The 25,446-nt window shown below is 43.6% G+C and overlaps 1 protein-coding gene across 1 annotated transcript in view; it reads left to right on the plus strand.

The window, feature by feature from the left end:
* PIK3C2A (phosphatidylinositol-4-phosphate 3-kinase catalytic subunit type 2 alpha) overlaps nucleotides 1-25,446 on the plus strand; it is a gene marked incomplete in the record, with an annotated part of 1,553,204 nt that overhangs the window by 668,928 nt on the left and 858,830 nt on the right. Inside the window, 1 exon segment of the mRNA XM_044082088.1 lies at nucleotides 12,972-13,139. Coding sequence (XP_043938023.1) covers nucleotides 12,972-13,139 — 168 coding nt within the window.

Genomic DNA, 25,446 nt, shown 5'->3' on the forward strand with positions numbered 1-25,446 from the left:
GAAATTAACCCCTCAGATGGGTCCGGAGCAGCTGAGCAGGCATCGGCTTCTGAGGGCATTTTCAGGCCTTCACAACTTACCATCAAAACAACAACCAAGTCTAAAACTCCATTATAGACAAAGAAACAAGTACAGCATTCACCTGGACAGGCATCCATGCCTAAAAAAAACAGATGCTCAAAATGGCCGAAGACCTAATTGCTCTGATCAGGGGTTCCCATCCCCCTCCCGATAAAAGGCCTAGTCAGGATACAGACTAGGATTCCTCTGACCAGGTTTCCATTTTCTTCTGATTCCTCTTCAGACCAGCGATACTCTTTACCCCCCTACGAGGACTCTGATGCTGAAGAATCTATCCCTTCAGCCTCTCCTCCTGAGGATTACTCTTTTGGGGAAACTACATACCATGAGGGAGCATTTCCATTTGGAGAGCCAGGATTATTCAGAATCCAAGAAAAGGCTCAGAGATTTTCTTTTATTTCCTCAGCACAGGCCCCTTGCTATTCCACCTGTGTTAAATATTGTGGATGATGTGTTCTCTGAATCCAGTTTAACCCCTGATTCTTTGCCCCCAGCACCAGTCAAGCCAGATAGGTACTACAGAGTCCCTGACTCTCACAAATTTCTTTATAAAAACCCTGCTGCTGACCCAGAAACTATTTCCCAGGGTCCCAAATGGGTAAAGGCTTCCACTGCTAAAAGTCCAGTTCCCCCGAACAGGGATTCAAGAGCATTAGATAGATGGGGGAAGAAAGTTTACCCTTCTGCAACTTTAGCAGTGAGAGCTTTAAATTGCTAGTTCCACATGCTTAAATACCAGCAATATTTAATGTCTCTGATAAAACAGAAAATGCTTACAAGCTCAAAGTCCTGACTACAAGGAGATGCAGGATTTATTGCATGCAGCTGAACAAGTGGGAAAACATACTCTGCAATGTGGTTTTGATTCATTAGAGGCTTATTGTAGAGCCGCAGTTACAGGATCTGTGATTCGAAGGCATGCTTGGTTAAAAGAACAAAGTTTACCTGATCATGTTAAGGCAAAATTATTGGATGCTCCTTTACAGCATGATATCTTGTTTGGTGTTAAGGCAGAAGAGGTATTAAAGAAAATGGAGGATAATGCAAAATCTATGCAAACAGTGAAAGATTTCTTACAGGTACAGCCACCTCGACTTGGCAGAAATTGGCCTTCTAAAAACTGGTCCTTTCCAGTGTCAGACAGACCACAAAGAGGCAGATACAGATGCCCAAGAGGCAGATCTCAGCCCCAAGGCTCTTAGACAACGACAGTGGGGTGCTTCTACCCTAAAAGGAGGAGAAGACAAGTCACAACCTTATAGGAAACAGTCCCAATGACTTCCCGCTTCACATGCCAAGCACTTACCTTTTGGCAGCTCTCTTAGGGGGAAAACTAGCTCTTTTTTCAACAAAATTGGCATATAATCTCCCAAGACAAATGGATACTGGATATTGTGTCTCAAAATTACAGGGTCCACTTTCACACACTACCAATGCCAAAAGGCATGCCAGACCTGCCACAAAATCAATGGGCAGAGGCACAAAAACAAATTACAGCCCTCATGGACATGAGAGCTATTCAAAAAGTGCCACAACAGGAACAAGGACAAGGATTTTACTCAAGTCTTTTCTTGGTCCCCAGAAGGGACAAGACCTGGAGACCCATACTGGACCCATCTACTCTAAATACTTACCTGGATGTTCCAAAATTCAAAATGTTGACACTACAGCAACTTCTTCCCATGCTGGGCAAGAAGGCTTGGCTTGTTACTTTGGACCTCAGAGACATACCTGCATTTCTAGTCTTCACCAGGACACAAGTGCTCCTCAGCAATTACATTCTGCTTGCCGAGCACACTGAAGCAAATCTGCAGTCTGCGGCTACCACTCCACCCATACAGTATAAGAAGGAATCAGTACTGCAAACTAAACAAGGATATACATTTTGAGCCTCAAGAGCAGGAGCACACTCAAGCAAATCTGCAGTCTGCGGCTACCACTCCACCCATACAGTATAAGAAGGAATCAATACTGCAAACTAAACAAGGATATACATTTTGAGCCTCAAGAGCAGGGTCAGTCCACCCAGGCATTCTATTTTGTATGTTTTATGAAAGTGAAGCTATTACATTAGCAGTATTTCTTAGTAGTTCTCAGCTTGCTAATAAAACTGACTGTTGTAGCCTTGTGTCCTCCACCCCCCCATTAGTACAGTAATCCTAACTGTCCAATAGCCAGTATACATTTAATTCACATCCCTGTGACTAAATTAACCATCAAGCAGCCCTCTCAGTGCTTTCTGCCTTAGTTTGTATCACTTGGAAGCCCACCTGTTTATTTGCATCTCTATACATCCCCCTTCGTTGCTAATGTATCTCCCTACTGTAATCTGTGCACAAACTGGTTACTAATCAGCAAGTCAATGTGAAGACACACTCCCAACCTTAATAAACTTTGCTGTCTCTTCTCTCCTTCACCTTACAGGTAGTTTGAATTATTACTTACCCCCCCTGAGGCCTTCACTGATTTCCACTGATTGCCTCTCTGGTTTCTTTGCATTCCACCTGGTTTACACCCCTTGTGCTATCTCCCTCCCCCAATACAAAGTCTATATTAGAATCCTGCTGAGCATGGAGCCATCTTTAAATTTCTAGTCTCCCAACAGGGCACAAGTGCTCCTTAGCAATTACATTCTGCTTGCCGGTAAGCCATTAGACCTCCGGAATTTGTTTTAAAACTGTTCATATTTGTAAAGTAATACTTACTTTTTCTTTTGTCTTGGTTGGCTCTGCCCCGCTCCGTTCGCCCTCGCTAACACTCTGGCTCTCTCCGCGCCCCTGCCCCCTATTCTCTCCCGCCCCCACTACCTCTACATTTATAGTAATCACAGCCACACCCACAGCTCACCCTCACATCACCTCCACCAATCACAGCTCCTCAAGTCATATCACATTATATCACACCAACTTGCTCCACACAAAATACTCCCAATCACTCTCATTCCCACTAGGCATTTTTCACATCACCCACACTACTTCCCCATCCGCATATAGTGCAACCCTATAATTCCTATTCTGACCCCCCACCTAGAAACAACTTAAACTTTATAACCATGACTATCACACAACTAAGTCTAGTCTGTCTTCTCATAATTCTTTACAACACCACAAGTTATCACTCTAACAATAGCCCTAAACTTAGTAGCACAACATTGCATTATGCACTCTCGTATACAGACACCACACATTATAATAATATCTGCCCACAGTTATTCAAGAACTACATAACGGACCAATTCAGGACTAAACACATATGCTCTCATTCCTACTCCAAAAAAACACAATACTTTCTCACACTCCTCACCAAACTCCAACATCTGTATAACCATTTTAACTCCAGGCTCACCATAAATGGGGATCTCCACCCCAACCCAGGCCCAAATCCATCCTGTCCAACTCAAACTGCTGCAACACAAATGTCAGAACATAACATCCCCACTTTCTTTATCCCTGGGCAAATCAACAGCAGCAGCAAAACCAACCATCTTTTAATGCTAAATATTAGAAGCATCAGAAATAAAATACCTTAACTCCAGGCCACAATAGCACACTACTCCCCAAACATAGTTGCTTTAACAGAAACCTGGCTAAATAAAAACATAGCTGACTCAGAAGTTCTCCCTACCGGCTACAATATCATTAGACAAGACAGACCACTTCGTAAAGGGGTGGAACTGCCTTACTGTACAAGTCAAACTTAACTGTCCGTCAATTACCAAACTCCTACCCCTACCCCTATAATTGGGACATACTTATCTCACAACTTCAGCTTCACCCTAAAAAGGTCTTCACCACAATTGTGATCTGTATTCCACCTGGTAATACACCTGCTAGCCTTGAAGACTTCTTACCCTAGTGTTCTTCCACATACTCACAAGAAACCCTTATTCTGGGGGACTTCAACCTAGATTGGTTCACCTGTATATCAGAACCACCAAGTAATCTAATAAATCTCCATGGCTACCAGCAGCTAGTCCAAATTCCAACTAGATGTGATAAAAAATCTAAAAGGGAATCCATCCTTGACTGGGTCCTAACTAACAACCCCACATTGTACCCTCACACAGGCAGTCTCCCAGACACCTTAAGTGATCACAACATAATATACTTTATACGTAGTAGAACAAGTATATGCAAAACCACTAACTATATATCCACTAGAAACAAAAAAAATCCTCTCCTGAGGTCCTCAACACTTTACTGTGTAACTGTGACTGGACCCCCCCCCAAAAAACCTTCTCACTTGACCAGGCTGTAGCATATTTCAACAAAACATTTCTACAACACCTAGACACTGTCGCTCCATAGCGCAAAATCAAGGTTAGAACCTCTACAAACCCCTGCCTCAGTAAAGAAACCAAACAAATCCTCAAGTCCAGAGACACTGCCTGGCTTTACTATCAAAAAAACAAAGAAACACAAAGCCTAACTAAGTACCAAGAACTGCCAACCATGCAAATAAATGCATTAGGTTGGACAAAAAATCCTACTACACAACATTACAAACTAAATACCAACACAACCCGCAAAAATTTTGGAAAAATGTAAACCAGCTACTAAAATCCACCCAAAAGGCTACCCTCAAACCAACCACCCCTGACACTAAAGTTCCCATCGAAATGCAATTCAACTCCCACTTTGTGAACTCAATTCTATCCTTAGTATCACAGGACAGTTCCTTTCCTCACTATCCCCCCCAACACAAATAACACTAATACAAGCTTTACCCTCAAAACAGTTTCCACCACTTCAATCAAAAGCATGCTCTCCAAACTAAAAACCTCATCAATAGCAGCCGACCTACTCCCCAGCTATTTCTTGAAGCTCTCAGCAGATGATGTTATTGCTATCCCAGTCTCCACTCTCATAAAGAGATCAGTTGTGGAAAACTATGTGCCCAAACTCTGGAAAATATCCTATGTTGCACCCATACATAAAGGCGGGACCTCCACTGAACTTAATAACTACAGACCCGATTGCTTTACTCTCCCCACTGGCCAAAATTCTAGAAAAATGCATCCATACCCAGATGCTAAACTATCTCCTAGACAGCAACATCCTGTCACCTACTCAGTATGGTTTCAGACCTGCCCATAGTACCACTACAGCCCTCCTCTGCTTCACAGACACAGTAAACCGTCTCAAAAATGAAGGCCTACAAGTGTCAACTCTTTTTTTGGATATGTCCAAAGCATTTGACACAGTCTCACACCAAATCCTGCTAAACAAACTAAACCAATATCATCTATCAAATTCCACTCTTACGTGGTTCCAAAGCTACTTAACTGACAGGTACCAAGCTGTGAAATGGGAAAATTCTCTTTCCTCAGCTGCCCATAACTATAGGAGTCCCACAGGGTTCTATCTTAGGACCACTGCTATTCACAAGCTTCACAAATGACCTCCATACCTCCACGGCAGCATGCATCTATAATTCAGTATGCAGATGACACTATCTTAATCTGTGCTGCACAAAACATTCCCACCGTCCTGCAAACAACTCAACTAGCATTCTCTGACGTTGAAAACTACCTTACCAAAGCCCAACTTATCCCCAGTCCAAAGAAAACTCAGCTTATGATTATAACCAGTTCTAACAAAAACACTAACAGTCAATTCACTATCTACTCCACTAATGATACTCCAATTGCTCCAGTGGCACAGGCTAAGCTATTGGGAATAACCATAGACTCCCACCTAAAATTTGATAGTCATCTCAACTTAACTATTAAAAAAGTACATGCCAAACTGGGGTCGCTCTACCGTATCAAACCTATTCTTACCAACAACACAAGATCAGCCATTGCTCACTCACAACTTCTATCCACCCTACTGTATGCATCTCCCATTCTGACTAATCTCAACAAAACTGAACTAAGCAAAATGGAAGCCTGCTATAACAGAATTGCCCGCTTTGCTGCAAGTTGCTCATATAGAACTCATCACTGTACTGCTTTGAGACAGCTCCACTGGCTTGAACTGCCCAACCTCCTAACCTACAATCAGCTCTGCCTCTGTCATTCTATCTATTACTTCCCCAATAAGTGTCCTGCCCTCAAAAACCTAGTACAACATCACTCAGCCAAAAGGCCTCTTAGATCATCAAGCAAACTACTACTAGAAGTCACCAACAGCTACAATAGCTTTGGAGATGCACTATATAGTAGTTCAGTGGCTAAAAAATGGAACTGTCCCTACTAGCATTCAAAACACATCATCCAAAGCCTCCTTTAAAGACCTCATCAGGCAACATCTCAAGGAAAGTTTGGCAGTGCCATGATTGCTCCCCAGGCTAGTGAAAGCGGATAACACATACATACAAAATCTAGAGCACTTGATAATAGTTTTCAATCTTACTCTCAAACACTGGCTAATCTACAATGTATGTACTGTACCTGTGTACTATGTATGTATTTTACATATGTTCCAAATTTCAGCTCTACACCACAAATCTATTAATTACCTTTATTTTTAAAATTAATATTTTTTGTTTGTTCTCTCCACTGTAACTGTTTATGTGCCACATACCACTGTAAAAACATGTCTCCTGTAATTTGTGTGTATACTGATCATGTCTAAATAACTAAATGTGTCTGTAATTTTTCTTTGTGGAGCTTTTCTCCCTGGGCCTCTGCTGAAAAAGGGCCTTTTCAGCTCAGTCAGACACCCCCAGTTAACAAATTTAAAATAATAAAATAATGTCCCAATCGGACAAAATTGCAGAAGATACCTCAGATTTATAGCTGGCACAATGCATTACCAATTCTCTGCACTGCCCTTTGGCTTATCTACTGCGCCCGGGGTCTTCACAAAATGCCTGGCACCAGTAATTGCATTTTGCAGACAAAAAGGAATTCATATATATCCCTACTTGGACGACTGTCTTATTTAAGCAGAGAGCAAGGACATTCTTCTAAAGCATCTGGCATTTGTAAAAAGATTGCTCATTTGCCTAGGGTACACAGTAAACGAAAATAAGTCAAAACTAGTGCCGTCACAAGAGATAATATTCCTGGGTGCCAGCTTAAATACAATGGCCCAGGTGGCTTATCTCACGCCGGACAAACAAAGGCAACTGACTCAGTACTTTCAATTGATGGCAACAAAAACCCAACTCCCTGCAAGAAAAATTCTGCAGGCCTTGAGGTTCATTGCGTCCTGCATACTATTAATACCATATGCTAGACTACATATGAGAAAATTACAATGGTACCTAAAAAGTGTTTGGACTCAACACTGTCACAGTTTGGAAACAGTAATGCCACTTATTCCCTGCCTACAACAGGAGTTTCGTTGGTGGGCACAGGCATGTCACCACAACAAGGGACAGCCTTTCACTTTACCCACAGCCAGGCAGACACTAACAACAGATGCTTCGGATTACGCCTGGGGGAGCACACACGGCAGGAAAATGTATTCAGGGCAAGTGGGCCGCAGACCCAAATGCATCTTCATATCAATCAAAAAGAGATGCTAGCTGTACAAAATGCCCTAACTGCTTTCAAGGACCTTCTGCATCCAGGACAACTATTACTAAAGATGGACAACACCACAGTTATGTGGTACATAAGCAAGGGGGACACTCATTCCTATCCCCTCTGCAGCCAAGCCATGACTTTGTGGAACCACAGCACTGACCTCTCAAGTTAATCTGCAAGCACAATTCCTGCCAGGAAAGAAAAATACTCTGGAAGACGACTTAAGCAGAAACATCATGGATCCTCACGAGTGAAATTTAAATCCACAAGTATTCAGCATGATAATACAAAAATGGGGGTGCCCAGACATAGATCTTTTTGCCTCCCCTCTGAACTGCCAATTACAGAAATTCTGCACAAGGACTTACCATACACAAGCATGGAAAGTGGATGCTCTCTTATTCATCTGGAAAACCCTAAAAGTTTATGCCTTCCCACCACAGCCTCACCTTTCAAAGGTACTCCTAAAAGCCAGACAAGAAAGGCCAAAAATGATCCTGATTGCCCCAGACTGGCCACACCAGCACTGGTACCCAATCTTAAAGAACTTGGCTCAAGGCCCAGCATGGATTTTACCTCAAATTTCTCATCTTCTCACTTAACAAAACAATCAGATCCTGCACAGCCAGCTCAAAACCTTAAACCTGGCTGCATGGCAGATTACTTAGCCAAACAGCCAGCACCTCTCTCTAAAGCTGTTATGGATATCATTTTGGAGGCCAGGAGGCCCAGCACCAGGAAATCTTATTCAGAAAAGTGGAAGAGTTACGCTTCTACTTGGACAAAACAAAAGCTTTCAGGAAAACTGAGCAATTGTTTGTAGCATATGCTGCAGGATCACAGGGAAAGGCTATTTCAAAGCAGACCATTTCAAAGTGGATAGGACACTGTATCCGTTTTTGCTACACACAGCATGGAAAAACTGTACCTAGCAACATTAGGCCACATTCCACCAGGGCAACAGCCACTTCAACTGCCTACCTTAGAGGAGTACCTACGAAGGATATTTTGGAAGCTGCAACTTGGAGTTCAGTGCATACCTTTACCAAGCATTACCACTTGCCTCTTTACTCTAAATCCAGAGCTGGCTTTGCCACTGCAGTGCTGCAGGGCCTCATAGCCACCCCAAATCCTTTATAGACCCAGCCACCCAACCTCAGCTTTGGGATTCTACTCAAGTGTAATGACTGCAGCAGTGAAACACGAACATAGTACAGTTTTGTACCTACCATAAATGTAGATGTTCGAGAGTATTCACTGCTGCAGTCCAGGTTACCCTGCTTCCATCCCCACTTTCTTAGCTGGGACTTATCTATACCTTTCTACCCTATACAACCTATGTGGTGTATTTGCTTGTAACTGAAGGCATTGTTTTCATTTTTTATGTATGTTTTATTGGCAATATGTATTGTCTACCTATTTGGGGGCACCTGACATCTGGGGCAAGAAAAACTGAATAAAATGACATCTGCTGCATCTTATATACCCCTGGCGCACTGATGTCAGGGAAGAAGTGACAGCAACTGATTCCGGACCAAAACTTTGGAACTCTGGCCGACTGCGGGAACCGCCTGACAGCAGGATAACCCAAGTGTAATGACTGCAGCAGTGAATACACTCTAACATCTACATTTATGGTCGGTACAAAACTGTACTTTCTGCGGTGCTCCAGAATCTCCTTCCATGAGGGCCACCCAGAAGTTTATGGCAGCTGGGGACTGTCCCACAGTTTCCAGATCAAATGAAGTACACTACTTCAGATAAAGAAGTTATATACTTACCATAATCTTCCATCTGAGTAGTTGTACTTAGTCTTCAAGCTCCCCCCCCCCCTCCTTCCCCTGACCTTATCATGGATGCAGACTGTGTTTTTTCAACCTTATGTAAAGTGTTTGGCTCTTGACTCTGTCCGTGTCAAGGAGTGTAGTGGAGATCCTTGTTATGATAAGGTGGTGATTGGTCGGGTAGATGATGCCTTTTAGGCAGCAGACTTGATCTGAAGGGAGATGGGGGCATTAAGGGTAAGGGGATGAGTCTGGAGCACAGATTCATAGCTAGAAAATGTGGCTGCGTCAGATCCGATGTGGATCCGAAACCTACAGGTTGAAGACAAATGAAGTACAACTACTCAGATGGAACATTATGATGAGTACATAACTTCTTTTTTCCTTTTAAAAATTTGCTAGATTTTGTAATCTGATAAATAGTATGATGTCTTTACCAGTGCTATGGCTTGTACTAAGCTGTACCATTTTTGCATGATCAGTTTTCTATCGCAGAGAAATATTAGAAATGTAATGCTTGGAGGGAACCCAATGTAAAATAAAACTGCCAATCATCAAACAGCTTTTTTATTCTACATGTGGAGCAGTAACCCTTTTGTTTTGATTTTTCCTACTTAATGAGGCACCATTACTGTTTTACTTTGACACTAATTAGTAGGGGAGGTTTTTAGAACTGTGTTTTAGCTTTTTACTTAGAAATGAGCAACTTCATTTTTATACAACATACAAGTATGCATTCATTAGTACAGATCTGCAAATCTCTACCATGCATAGTTTTATTTACTGTTGCACTGGATATAACAAAATGCCTTTGGGCCCTTAGCCTGAAGGACTGTTTCCTGAATGCTGCCTGACAAGTTCAGGCTTCTGGCTGGTTCACACAAAAGAAGGCACATTTTTGCAAGGCAACAATTTTAGCTATAATTGTAAAATAAATACAATGTACTCATCTTTGAGAAAAAAAAACAATTTGGTTGCAATGTAGCATTCCAGTTATTTGAAATGATTGGCAGCCTGACACAGTTGGGTAGTACACAGCTAGAGAAAAAGTATATATTGAATCAAGTCTGACTAGTTGCTTCTCATAAGATTAAATGTGCACAAAGATGCAACAAAAGATCCTTAAATATTCTGCAGAGAGTATGTAATGTAAGTAGGATAGGATTTCCTTCTGCTGCCTGCATAGTATCAAGTAAAAGAAGTTCAGGTGTTGTCCTGTGTGTACCCATTCTGCAGCCTCTTGCTGCATAGTTAGTTATCCCTTTATTTACAGTTGTATACCAAAAGACAGACCTCTTGCACTTATGTACGTTAAGAAATCGAAACAAAAGAATGACAGTAAGCTTCATCTTAAGTATATATGACTATACAACTTGTAATCTTTACCTGACATTCTTTATAACGTTATAATTATGTAAATGAATAATTAATTCAAAGATGCTTTTGAAACACTAACTGCAGGACCAGGCTGTTTGCTACTCTTATATGTTACTGTGCTGGAAATAACATAACACTGCCTGTGCTCAGTAGAGAAATGTACCTACATTGAGAAAGTGTACTTTACCTGTAAGAACTTATAGTAGTAATGTGAACAATGTAAGTGGTTATATTCCAGAAATGCCCTATTCCTACTGGTCCTTAGAGGCCCATCCTGGACTTATCCAAGCTAAAATTCTTGAAAGTAACCAGCTTCAGCATTATAACACTGCAAACCTTTTTTTTTTTTCAACTCATGATAGGTGCACTTACTGATGATGATGGTATCCCGTCTGCATATCACTGTCCACAAAGTCTACATGGAATTCCTGCATTTTAGGGCAGGAGCACTGCCAGTTCATCATCTTGCCATTTGATCTTTCTGTTGCATTCAGTGTGTTTAGAAAATGCTTGGCCATAGTATTCACCCACTGCTGATCTGAAAGGATTCACATAGATCCGTATTTAGATGATTTATTTATGCAAACACCCACTCTAGGGAAAGTTGTAAAGAGCTCTTTAGTACAGTGCCCACTTCCTTTGGAGCCTTTCAAGTTCCTTAAACTTGCAAAGTTCAGTCCAGTGTCTGTGATCTTTAAGGTCTTCCTATGAGCTGTGCTAGACGCAGTTGTGCTAGCTCTTCTTGTCTCAGTAAGATGTCTTGCAACCTGAGCTTTTCTTTGTCTGCTTGGCCAAAATGACACACATGGTAGTGTAATCATTCCTGAAGTCTGTACACTACATGTCAGCCTGAATTCTTACTGTCCCAGGTGGTTGCACTGCATATGAAAATACAGTGATACTTCATGAACATTGAGAAGTAGCAGAAACGCCTCTTGGAGAAGTGTACTGCTCATCTGAAGGTCCAGGGAAGTGGAATTTGGCAGTAGTAAGGAAGTATGTCAGTCTAAACAAATGATGGCTCTGATACTGACCCTCCAGGCATTCAGAGCTTTGACACCGAGCACATCGAAAGTACTCACACACAACACCCCCACAGTGACATGGGCACTTAAACAAGTGGAGGCAGCCATTCTTGTCTACAATGGGCTGTAACCTCAAATATCAACAAGTACTGCATCTTTTGGCATCCTGCAGCCTATCAGAACAGAACTCTATGGTGGACAAGCTGACACTACATGAGCCTTTCTTTTATAGGTAAATAAGACATGCTGGCATGATAAATTTGTATTCCTACACATCCCCACTTGTAAAGAAACTTGCACTACATGTCAGGCAGAGTTGCACCTTTGCCATCTTCAAGGTAAACTTAGGTAATTGAATAGACAGCCTCAAATATTCCCTGATCTCTTGTATTGCTCTCCATGAGGTTGGAGGGACCTTCTGAATATAGATTACTGGCTTGGCTATAATTGCCGACTGTGATCATAGTCATTGTTCCACTGTGAAGTTTTTCCCAGTGTGATGTTCTGTTGTGCTTCCCATGGCAGCAGCTACTTCACTAGTTTTCAGCACTAGGCATTATGGGTTAAACTGCAAGTCCCGAAACAGAGCAGGACAGGATTTGTAAGGACCGTCCTACATGGTCTGCTTTAAAACCCTTCCACCCTCTCCCAAGCATTTCCCAAAGTTACTGATAATACTTGCCCATGAAGTGAGGCACTGTTGTTCAGTACGTGCTCACCTTAGTAGCAGGTCTTCAGGAGTTAAGTGTAGAATTAGGCTGCTTTCCCTGTCCCCCACTGTAATTCCATCTGTGTCATAAATAGTTGTCAGTTTATAGGTTATTGTCTTAGACTTTTTGCAGAGCTCATAATTCATTTAAACATACCTCACATTTATAAAAAAAAGCATTTCATTCAAAAACTATAGTTACCAGTGAAAGGATTTCTTGTTTGCAAGAATAGAAATGCATTGAGTCATTATCTGTTTTGAATCTGTTAGTACAAGACCAAGTCAGTGTTTGCTGCTTCATGATACTGCCAAGTGGTTGATCTAAGCTAGTCCCTGGGTACTACTGGGAAGACTTGCTTAGAAGGATTACTGTTATTTTTACTGACTGCTGTAATGTTTCCCTCTGACAGCTGCTTTATGGTGAGTACTCACTCAGTTTACTTCCTTTCTCTTTTACTGAGTTAGAAAGTAATGCAATTTCAGTTCCTAATGCTTTGCCTTTTTTCCACATTTTGCAGTATAAGCTTCCCAATCCAGATTTCCCAGTTGCCTTTAGAATCAAAGCTGTTGCTTACTCTTTATGGAATGTTTAACCAGAATGCTGGCAACTCACCAGATCCTAATAAGCAGAGGAAAAGTTCTGAGAGACTTGGACGTGTCTCCCTACCCCTGTTTGATTTTACACGGTAAGATTAAATTCATGAATGGTTTGCTTGTTTATAACAAATCTGAATTTTTCTTTTTTACTTATTGTCCCCACTTTCTGTTGACCATCAGCCACTTCCAGGCCAGGCAGACAGTCCATTCATTCCCAAATACAGGGTGAAGGTCAATTGGGACAGGCCATCTTTCAGATAGCCATTAGGGCTAGTTTGAGGGTTTTATGCTTTAAGATGTACCTTTTCCTGTGAATGCTTAGCTTGCAGAGCTGAAATGAGATTTGTAATGAGCTGTTCATGCTGGTTGTCCTTCACATTTGCAAGGAGCATTGCCAAGCAAGCAACCTCGCCCCTACCCTCAAGTACTGGAAGTGGTTTCCGTTTTTTCACTGGAGAAATCACACTTCATTTTATGCCCCCAAGCATCTGCAACCACCCCCCACCCCCTGAGAGGAGAGCAGAGCAGGCTACTCATGTTCATTCTTCTCCCTCACTTCCTGCCTTCTCTGATGCTGGGGCCAGTATTCAAACCCAAGGTATCTGGGTCGCAATCAGAGCTCCATCTCACTGTACCACAGGTCCAGGCAACAAATGTCAAAGTTATTACAAATTCATGACAAGGAATTTTTATGACAGCTTTACCACAAATTAGATATTTATTTTACATTTGCGACTTTGGGATAGAGGTATTTTTAGCTGCATAGTTTCTGGTTGCCTATTTCCCTGGCTGACTGTGTCATTAGCTTTCTGGAATGTCAGATTAGAAGACTGGCTTGGTGGAGGGTATTTTTGTTGGTGATAGCTGTGTTTTTTTTTTTTTTTTTGATTGCAATCGCTGAGTTTATAGTGAAGGCTGCTCATATTCTGTGTGTAACCTGCTATTTCAGTAGTGACTGTTGGAACTTGCTGCCACAGAAGGCCTGACAATTTACTTAGCTTCCAGAGCTTTTTACCCTTCCACCTGGGAGTCAGGATGTCAGTATGGCATGAGAGGAATGTCAGTCTGCAGTCTATTTATTTCTGTATTACTGCAGTTCACTCAAGATCAAATGCCTTTATGCTGCTTCATCAGTCTGTTGGTGTGGCTTGGCTGCCAGAGTTCGTATAAGAGATCCTTCACAATGGGGTACTTATCTGATGTTCTTCGTGTTTCACTGCTGCAGTCATCACCTGTGGGTTATCCCTGCTGTGGTAGCCCTCGGCCAGCCTGAATACCAGAGTCCGTGTTTTTGTGCGCCGGCTGCTGTCACCTGTAGTTTGACGTCAGGTCGTCAGTGCTATAAAGCAAGGCAACCAACGCCATTACATCAGTCTTTTTTGTCGTGGAGCCCGTAGCAGAAGCAGTTCGCACGAGTGCCGGTCGATCACTACCAGAAGTCGAATTTCAGCAGAAAACGTCTAAACCCCGTTGGGGGCCCTTTTTTCTTGCTCTAATCGATGTCCGAAAAAGTTAACAATTGCCTCGCCTGTGGAAAGCAGATACCACACCGAGACTTTCATTCTTATTGCATCACTTGTTTAGGCCCAGACCATGACGTCCTTCGTTGCTGGTCCTGTGCCCTCTTTAATGCAAAAAAAATTTGCCATAGAGCTCTTTTTGTATACAGTTATTTTCGTATTCCATTTTCGAATTCCGATATGGCGTCTGTCAGCCAACAATCCACCGAAATTCCGAAAAAAAGTTAAGATAGAGACAGGCCACACAAGGCTAAGCCTTCCTACAACGTTACCACTAAACAAGTCGTCATTTCTCTGGAATTCAGTGAGTTGCTTTCGCAGCCCCTGATGCCTGACTTGCTCTCTACGCAGGCCTCTGTCGAGACCCTTTCAGAATCCGGTATGCCGCAGAAATCCACTTCGTCTTCCGAGCCTTTGGCTGTCTCTGCCTCGGTTGGGTCCAGCGCCGCAACGCAGGCACCGGCTTCTGAGGAGGCCATTCGCACTACCGAGTTTAGACAAAAAATTATGTCTTCTCTTCCGACTACCGTTTCTCAGAGATCGTCAGATTCTCTCAGGCCTTGAAGTCAGGCCACTCCTAGGAAATCTGCTTCTAGCCACCATCTTGCTACTGCTCCCTCACCCCAAGCTCAAATGCTTAAAATGGCGAAGGATCTTGTCTCCCTTATCTGAGGTTCTCAAGCCCCTACCCCAAAAAGGAAAATGGTTCCTTCTCCAGAAATTGACAGACCAAGAGTCTGAGGAATCTGATTATTCTGCCTTTGAAGAGAAACCACCTTTAACTGTTTGAGGATTCAGATGCAGAGTCTAAACCTCAAAATGCACTCTGTCGAGGCACTCCTAAAAATGGAGAACATTGATATCTGTGCAGTAACTGAGACCTGGTTCAAGGCTCCAGAGAGCACCCCTGCAATACCAGGCTGCAATTCTTACCACACTTTTCGGCCACAAAACCAAGACCGAAACACTAAAGGTGGAGGAGTGCCCATATTCACACCTCCAGGCTAGTTACCCAACACAATGCATCTGAAATTCTCCAGGTGCAACTAACACTAGGTAAGGCTGCAATCCAAATTGTAGCTTGCTACAAATCCCCCACCATGCCCCAAGAGTCTCACCTACACCTTTCTAAACATACTGGAAAATTTTAAGATACAACCAAACACCCTAATACTGGGTGATTTCAACTACCCTGCCATTAACTGAGAAAACTACTCTGGTACGAACTCCTTTTCCCAACGGTTCTTGGCATTCATAAATTCCAACGCCTTGGATCAACTAATCCATTGTCCCACCAGGGGCTCCAATATCCTAGACCTGGTCATTACCAACATGGGAGATAGATGCTCCACACCATTGGTCACCCCCTCATTGGTCAGGTCTGACCATAAGCAAATCACCTTGACATCCACATCCCACCCCCAACCCCAGTAAGGAAACCTCCTTAAAAAACTTCTCCAAAGCCAACTTCATGCTGCTGAAGTCAAGTGACAAACTTCACGACACCCACGCAGACGGGATCTGGAAGTTCGATTGCAGAATCCTACACTAAGACACTGTACGAGCATATCCACTCATGCATGAATTTTGCCATCCCAAATAGAACCAAGATGCTTTTCTCCAAAAAAAGGAAGCCAATCTGGTGGTCCCCTGCTATAAACAAACTATACACCAGAAGGAAGAAACTGTTGCAGAAGAGGAAAATCCCAGGATGCAAAAAACTCCCTCACCAGCCTCAGTAAGAAGCTGAGATCCCTCATAAAATCCTCAAAAGCTAGTTACGAAACTAAAATTACCAAAGATTCCAAAGACAACCACAAGGCATTCTATAGTTATGTCAAGAATCTAAATGGCAATGCTCAGATCTGCTCTGAGCTACAACAGAATGGCATTAAATATACTGATCCCAAGGATATTGCCAGTGTCCTGGAAGATCGATTTAGTGCCAACTTCACCCTCCTCTCATCCCCTAAAGGGCCCATCTCAATACCAACAGGTTGCCAAATTCCAGTAATCACGGCCACACTGGTAGAAACTGCACTCTCCAAAGCTAAGTATACAGCATCCATGGGACCAGATGACATCCCAGGCTGTCTGTACTACATGAACTGGCACCTCACCTAAGTGTCATGTTTAATCATAGCCTCACCTCAGGCTTCGTGCCCACTGAGTGGTGCACAGCTACAGTTATCCCGCTTCACAAGGGAGGATCCACCTTGGATCCCGGGAACTACCGTCCCATCAGTCTGACAAGCCTGATCTGCAAGGGCATGGAACGTATTTTCATGGAACCTATAAACAGACACTGGCAACCTTCAAACACTGGACCCCACCCAGTTTGGGTTTGTGAAGGGCTGATCTTGTCTCCTGAATCTGATTGATTTCTTTGAATCAGTCTCCAGAGCTGTGGACGAGGGTAAGGCGGTCCACATAGCCAGTCCACACAGCCTATCTGGATCTTGCCAAGGCCTTCGACACCATCACCCACTCTGGAATCATAGATAAACTTACTAAGCTGGGCATAAATCCCTACGTCACTCGGGTTGTCAACTGGCTTACTGACGGAACCCAGACTGTAAAAGTAGCTGACACCAAATCTAGCTCCAGGCAAGTGACAAGTAGAGTACATTAGGGTTCAGTCCTGGGACCACTCTTGTTTGGCATGTACTTCTCTGAAGTACAGGCCAACACTAAGGGACTCTGGCTAACAAAGTTCGCAGATGACTGCAAACTGAGAGCCATTATTGAATCCCCAAATTATGTGGATATTCTATAAAAGGGCCTTACAGAAACAGATGCCTGGTGCAAGAGCCATGGGCTCAAGCTTAATGCCAAGAAATGTATAGTTATCCCCTTTGGAAAAAAACGTTTACCCATGAATTACCACACAGGTGGCAGGACACTAAACATCGAAAGTGTGATGAGAGACTTAGGGACACAGGTGGACAGTAGTCTCACTTTCGATAACCACATCGCCACAACAGTCAGGACAGCCTTCTATGTGGCACACCTCATCACTAAGGGCTTTTCATCCAGAAAAAAGGATGTTATTGTCTCACTGTACTCATCCCTCATTAGACCCATTATAGAGTATAATTCCCCGTTTGGTGTGTACCTCACAAGACATCTGCAACAGCTGAAAAGGCCACAGAAATACCTCACTAAAAGAATCACAGGCCTAAAGCAGATGCCATATGCTGATCGTCTAAAAAAAACTCCAGCTATACTCTGTGGCATATCGTCTACTCAGAGGTGATCTCTGCTTAACATACAAGGCCATGTCAAACCCTGAGCTGTTGGACATGCTCCACTTAAAGAAATCCCAATCCCTCAGAGCCACACTCTCCAGGGATCTAAACCTTGTCATCACAATGAACAAAACATACTGGAGGGATAGGTTCCTGACCCAGAGACTCCCCATACTCTGGAATAGACTGCCCATACATGTCAAGTAGAGCACCTCATTGGCCCTCTTCCGAAGGAACCTTGATGATTGGATGGGAGATAAGAAATTCACCCCGGGGATCACATCAGTCACCCTGCTAGACAGGAGTCCAGGGAAGTAAATATTGTGGGAAGAAATATCCAGGGAATTGCTATGGCTAGGCTTGCTTAGGCCCTAGGGCCAATAGCCTAGTACCAATCTATCCCCTCTGCCTCCCCTCCTGAGGACCTTTCTGGGGAAACCTTTCACTCCCTCAGGGAACATTGTCAGTGGGAATCTCAGGACTACCCACAGTCAAAGAAACAACTTAGTTTCTGGACCTGCCCCAGCACAGACCCCTGGCCAATCCCACCTGCTCTAGAAGTGATGGATGATGTTTTCCTTGAATCCAGTTTAGTCCCTGATGCCCTGCCTCCTGCTCCAGCTAAACCTGACAAGGAACTACAGAGTACCGGATTCTCAAATACCTGACAGGAACCCTGCTGCAGACCCTGATGTCATTACACAGGGACCCAAGGGAGCTAAGACTAGTTCTGCCAAGAATCCTCTCCCTTCTGACAGACTCCAGAGCTCTGGACAAATGGGGTAAGAAAGTATCACCTCTGTAACCTTAGCTTTCAGAGCACTCAGTTGTCAGTTCCATATGTTAAAATATCAGCAACACACTTTGGAACAGTTAAACCAGAAGATTGCTACCTCTCCTGACGATGCCAACTCAAAAGAGCTGGCAGAATTACTACACTCTGCTTGTCAAGTGGCCAAGCACTCATTACAATGTGGATATGACACCCTAGAAGCCTCTAGCAGGGCAGCAGTGACAGGATCTGTTATTAGAAGACATGCATGGTTGAAGGAACAATCTCTCCCTGATCATGTCAAGTCTAAACTTATTGATGCACCCCTAGATAAGGAATGCCTGTTTGGGGGAAAAAGCAGAAAAGGTGCTTAAAAAGTTGGAAGACAAAGCAAAATCTATGCAGACAGTAAAATATTTCTTTCAAGTGCAACTGCCCAGATTTAGCAGGAACTTCCCCTCTAAGCACTGGACCTTCCCTGCACCCAGCAGACAGGGTCAAAGTAAGCCTCACAGTGACAGGACATCCAGGGACCTATCCCAGGGCCAGCAAAGAAGAAAACAATGAACCACTTCCGCCTCTAAGGCAGGGAGTTCTAAGCCAAGCTTTTATGGTTAGCACTCACAATGACTCCCCCCCCCCCCCTACCCTCTTATCACTCATCTAAAACTAGGAAGAATGCTCACCCTGTACAAGGACAATTGGGTCTCTATAACCAAGGACCAGTGGGTATTAAAAATCATTTCTTAGGGATACAGATTCACCTTCAGTGAACTCCCAATTCCAGAACCCAGAACTCCCAATTCCGGAACCCAGAACTCCCCCAAAACCTGTGAGCAGAGGCATTAAAACAGGTAAAAACCCTAATATCCCAAAGGGCAGTAGAACTTGTCCCTCCGGATCAAACAGGAAAAGGTTTTTAATCCAGACTATTCCTTGTTCCCAGAAAAGAGGGCACTTGGCGCCCCATCCCGGATCTATCCAAACTGAACGTCTCGGTGGTCCCCAGATTCAAAATGCTAACCTTGCAGCAGCTCCTGCCTATGCTCGCACAAAATGCTTGTCTGTTACAGTAGACCTAAAAGATGCCTACCTCCACATCCCCATCAGGGAATTGTGCAGAAAATTCCTGCGCTTTAGAGCAAGCAATCAGCACTTTCAGTTCTCTGTACTGCCTTTTGGTTATCTACTGCTCCCAGAGTATTCACCAAATGCTTGGCCCCAGCTATAGCATTCTGCAGACTGAGAAATATACAGATTTACCCTGACCTGGACGACTGCCTCATTCAGGTGAACAGCAAAGAAAAGTTGCTCCAGGATCTTCTCTTTGTCAAAGAACTCGTAACTTCCCTAGGGTTCATCATCAATGAGGAAAAAAATTAAAGCAAAACCCCACCAAGAAAATTGTTTTCCTGGGAGCTGTGCTAGACACAGCAACCCTAATGGCCTTCCTATCCCAAGAAATGCAGAATTTCCTGCCTCTGTACTTCACCCAGCTGGCTTCTGGAAGTCACCTCACTGCGAGGAAGTTCCTATAAGCCCCTGGGATACATGGCATCTTGCATCCTTCTCATCCCTCTCACCAGGCTTCACATGAGAAAGCTTTAGTGATACTTGAACCTTTGGTGTCAGCACTCTCAGTCCCTAGAGACCACTCTGCCACTGATCCCTTGCATAAGGGACAAATTTCTCTGGTGGGCAGAGGACTGTGCCATGAACAAGGATCTTCCCTTCATCTTCCGCCTTTCTGGCCAGACAGTCACCACAGACATCTCAGACATAGCTTGAGGCACTCACCTAGCAGGCAGTTGTAGCCAAGGCCTTTGGAATGCCCAGCAACTTCACTTGCACATCAACCAGAAAGAAATGATGACGGTGCAAAACGCTCTGACTTCCTTCCAACCCCATCTCAGGCCTGGGGTCCTCCTTATAAAAACAGACAACACTACATTAATGTGGTACATCAACAAGCAGGGGGGGGCACCCAATCTTACCCCCTGTGCAGGTTAGCCTTGAGTCTGTGGCTTACAGCCATCTCCATGGGGGCTACACCTAATTGCCCAATACTTACCAGGCATCAACAACACACTGGCAGACCACCTAAACAGAAACGTACTGGACCCCCAAGAATGGCAGCTCCACAGAGAAATCTTTCTGCAAATCACCCAGGAGTGGGGGACCCCAGAAGTGGACCTCTTTGCCTCGCACCTCAACCACCAGCTGCACAAGTTTTGTTCTAGGGAGTATCACCTCCTAGCATGGAAGGAGGATGTCTTGCCTGGTGCTCCCTCTTTGTGTACGCATACCTTCTTCTGCCCAAGTTTCTGATCAAAATAAGAGAGGAGAAACCAAAGGCCATCCTCATCGCTCCAGATTGGCCTAGACAGCATTGGTACCCCTTACTACACACTCTGACCTTACAGCCCCACAAGCTGCTTTCCAATAAGGTCAGACCTCTTGTCCCCAAAGAGGGGCAAGGTGTACTATCTGGAGTGCACAAAGACATTCAGAAAAACTGACAAGCTTTCTGTAAGCTTTGCCCCAGGGGCAGAGGGAAAGCCCATCTCCAAACAAACATTGTATCCATTTTTGCTGCAGACTACATGGGAAACCCATCCCTAGGTCAATCCATACTCACTCCACTAGGGCAACCTCCACTTCCACTGCCTTCCTCAGAGGAGTACCTACCAGGGACATATTGGAAGCAGCCTCTTGGACCTCTGCCCATACCTTTACAAAGCATTACCACCTTCCTCTCTTCGAAGTCTAGGGTAGGGTTTGCGTCTGCATCTGCAATTCTGCAGGGACTCTTGACCCATACCTAGAATTCTAGCTATTCTTCCACCCTTTACCTCAGCTCTGGGAGTCCTCCCACAAGTGATGACTGCAACAGTGAAACACGAACAACATAGTACAGTTGTGTACACTTGCCATAAATGTAGATGTTCGAGTGTATTCACTGTTGCAGTCTTAGTTTCCCTCTCTCCATCCCCCTTTTCACATCTTCCCCTAGGGGGACACACATTTCCCAAGGTGGCTGTTAGCCACCAGGACCACTTATCTTTTTTCCCTTGTGCTTCTGATGGGTTAGGGCAAGAAAAACTGATGTAATGGTGTCTGCTGCCTTGCTTTATAGTACTGACGACCTGATGTCAGACTACAGACGACAGCAGGCGGTGCACAAAAACATTGACTCTGGTATTCGGATGGGCAGAGGGCTACCACAGCAGGGATAACCCACAGGTGATGACTGCAACAGTGAATACACTCAAACATCTACATTTATGGTAAGTGTAGACAACTGTACTTTTTTTACTGTTTTGTGCCTGTTGGCTTGTTTATTTTTCAAGTGTCAGAACTAGATAAGACCTTAGCAGGAAAAATGTAATTTTCCTGATTTATGATAGGTTTAACCAGTGGGCAGTCCAGCAGAGAAAATCTTTCTGAAACTACTTAGCTGAAAAGTCATGCATGTTTTCTTAAATTACAACGATATCAACCATATCCACCACTGTTGTCCTGATGAAAAAGTAGTACTACTTGAAGCACCCCATAGTAAAAAAATATCAGGAGGTCAGAGACATCCTCTACGAATCCAGAGGCTCCTCCAAGCTCAAGGGGATTAGGTTCAATGAGATGCCTTTTTAACTCCAAATCTGGTGTCTGCTCTGAGACTTCTGGAGCAAGTTTTCATGGGGCTGCCACTGTTTTGGATCTAGGCATGTCCTTCAAGCCTAATCCATTTTATTGTCATTTAGTACAGAGGTCTCTTCGGCTTCCATTTTTGACTCCTGGGTTATAGTTTGAGTATTAGAGCATTATCCTTTTTGATAGTTCATGAGGATGCAGCAGTACTTTAAGGTCTTGTGCCTTGTCATGGCATAGTCCTCCTTTGAAGGGGTCCCACTTCCAAACCTGGGACAATAGTATCTAGCCAAAATGAACATCTGCCAGCTTGCAACAACCTGTCCTAGGTGGGCTCTTTTTCCTTTCCCCATCAAAGGCTTCTTCACTTGAATTTTTCTGGTTGGTCCAGGACTTGATGGAAATTCTGAGAACCTGGCAGCCAGCATCTTGAGTGCAATCTGTGTCTGGGGTCCCCTCACTGAAAAAGAAAAGATAATTTTTGGATCATGACATTTCTGTATCTCTGACTTGAAGACTGATGAATTGACCTAAATAGATCAAATGCCCTCCCCCTCATTATACGATTCTGACACTGAGGACACTTTGTCCTCAACATCTTCACCAGAGCATATGGTGCCTTTCGGGATACCCTTCATTGAATGAAGGAAAGCTTCAAGTGGGAGGATAAGGGCTTTTCTCATGCCCAAATAAGGGCAGTGAGCATATTTTCCTATGTCAGCCTAAGCCATTAGCCATTCCTGTAACCATGGAAGGTTTGGAATATGCTTTTGCCAATATGTCTTTGGAGCCAGATTCACAGTCCCTTGCTCTTAGAAAGCTTGACCATTTTTAGATCAGTAATTCCAACGAGCACTTTTATTTAAACCATTTGACACATCCAGATGTGATGGCCATAGAGTCTAGCAAGGGAACTACTATGTCTCCTACCAAGAGTACACTTCCCACTGACAAGGAGTGTAAAACTATTGATAAATTTGGGAAGAAAATATGCACTTCTGCTACCCTGGCCTTTATGACCCCTAATTGTTAAACCCATGTGTTAAAATATGAGGCACCTCTCCTTAGCCAGCTAAAGGAGAAGGCAGAGAGGATAGAAAACAAAAATGTGAAAGGGCAAACATTTAACTTATGCAGCCTCAGTGCTGAGGTTAAGTATCCATTAAATGCATTTGTGATGCTGTGGAAACGTGCAGAGCAGCAGGTACAGGGTCTATGTTAGAGGAGATGTGCTTGGCTGAAGACCCACACTCTGCCAGACCATGTGAAAGCAGTTCATAATGTCTAATGGGCATCTAGCTTCTTTTCGACCATCTGCAGAAAAGGTGCCCAAGAAACTAGAGGAAAGGAGGAATAGTATTCGGCCTGATACTGTTTTGTCACACTTGCATGACTTTGCACCACATTATGTCATGCAGGAAAGTACCTGTTAAGATCCTTGTTCTAATGTCAAATGATTTTCAAATCCACATGGGGAAAAAAATACAAAAGCCCTTTGAAAGTTTTTTTTCCCCTTACTGATGTGACTGGGAGTAAGGGTGATACTTGACCTCAATGACAAAAACTCTGGGGGAAGGGGGTAGAATGTGTCCATGGACCTTAATGAATGCGTGCTGTCCATGTGCAGACATGCTTCAGTTAGTCTATGGACCCATGCCTGACTTCATGTCACCTGGAGAAAATGCTACATTTGTTTTAGCCATGGTTTAAAAAAAAGTTTGCAAAGTTTTTTTACTGAAACAGCTATCCAAATAAAATAAGAATAGACTATGGCAAAATGCATTTCAACTCACCACATGCTACAATGCAGTACCTGAGTATATTTTTCCCCTCTCTCATCAAATTGCAGTAGAAACTAGCCCACCAAAATATGGTTTTCCTAACCGAGACATAAAAAAGCAAACGTTTAAAAGGAAAGAGACTGATGATAGAAAAAAATAAGGTGGCCAGAAGGTAAAGGGTTCTCTTACAAAGAGAGAGCTATAAATGTCCTTCTGTTCACAGGTTGCAGTATTCTCAACCTATAGGGTTCTCTGCAGTGAGTAGCCCAGTGTCCGGCCAGTATACCAAAGCTTACTATATCTTTAAGGTTCATCAAAGGGCACATGTATGCTCTTTGCGTAGCATAGGACATAAAGGTGATGTTAGGACGTACCAACCTTAGAACATCTTTGCTGCCAGTCCAAACGCATCCTTCAATCGTCGGTCTGAATGCCTACGTCTTTTACTGCCAGTTTGAATGCATTTTTGTTCTCCAGTTGAACGTGTACGTCTTGTTTGCTGAATTCCAAGCTATTGCAGATAAGTACCCCATTGGGGTTTTGTTTTTTCTTGGCCTGATTGTTGCTCTTGGAGATTAATGTTATCCAGGAAAGGTAAATGCCATTGTGGGAAACAGATTCCTCATAAAGTCTGCCACAGTAAGTGTTTATTTTGCCTAGGAACCTCTCATGACCATACGACTTGTTGTTTTTGTCAAGCATTCATACTGAAGACCCTGAGTAGTATAGGCCTTCTTCCCTAGCTTTGTATCTTGAGAACCAGCACCTTATGCTTCTCACTAAGGATACCATGGAAGAAACGTCCCATCCCAAGGGTCAGCTATTAGGAAAGAAGAAGGTTAAAAAACTAAGACTTGAATCTTCTGCTGTCCAGCCTCTGGGCATTTCTTCTGAGGTTGGTGAGACCCCAGAGGCTCACCTAGCTTTGTTGTCAGATTGCTTTGCCATGACTGGGTTGGAGGCCTGTGAGGATCTGGCTTGCAGCATGTCAAGTAAGGCTTTGCAGGCACCCATTTCAAATGTTCAGGGGGAACCACAGTTGATTATTTTCAAGGGGCCCCACTGGTGTTCCGCAGACTTTAGTTAGGGAAGAAGTTCCTAAGATGGTTATTGAATGCTGTCCTGGGTCAGGGCCTTCTAAGTTTTACAGGATAGACATTCCTTTAAAGAAGAAACAAAAAACTAAACATGGTTCTCCAGCTGCTACAGATCCACAGAATGAGTGGCAGGCCTTTATTCAGGGTTTGTTCAATGCTTTAATGGTATTAAAACCTCCACAGGGGGTTTCCATTCCAGCTCCCCCTTGGTCCTCTACTCCCTTTAAAAGGCCCAGGGAACAGGATTTCCTCCAGCAAGTTGTCAGATTCTGATGAGGAATCCCTTGCTTACTTTTCCAAATTCCTTCTTTGGACTGTGGGTCAGAGAAACAG

This window comes from Protopterus annectens, chromosome 9.part0, assembly GCF_019279795.1.
Source record: "Protopterus annectens isolate FY-2018-M chromosome 9.part0, PAN1.0, whole genome shotgun sequence".
NCBI lineage: Eukaryota > Metazoa > Chordata > Ceratodontiformes > Protopteridae > Protopterus > Protopterus annectens.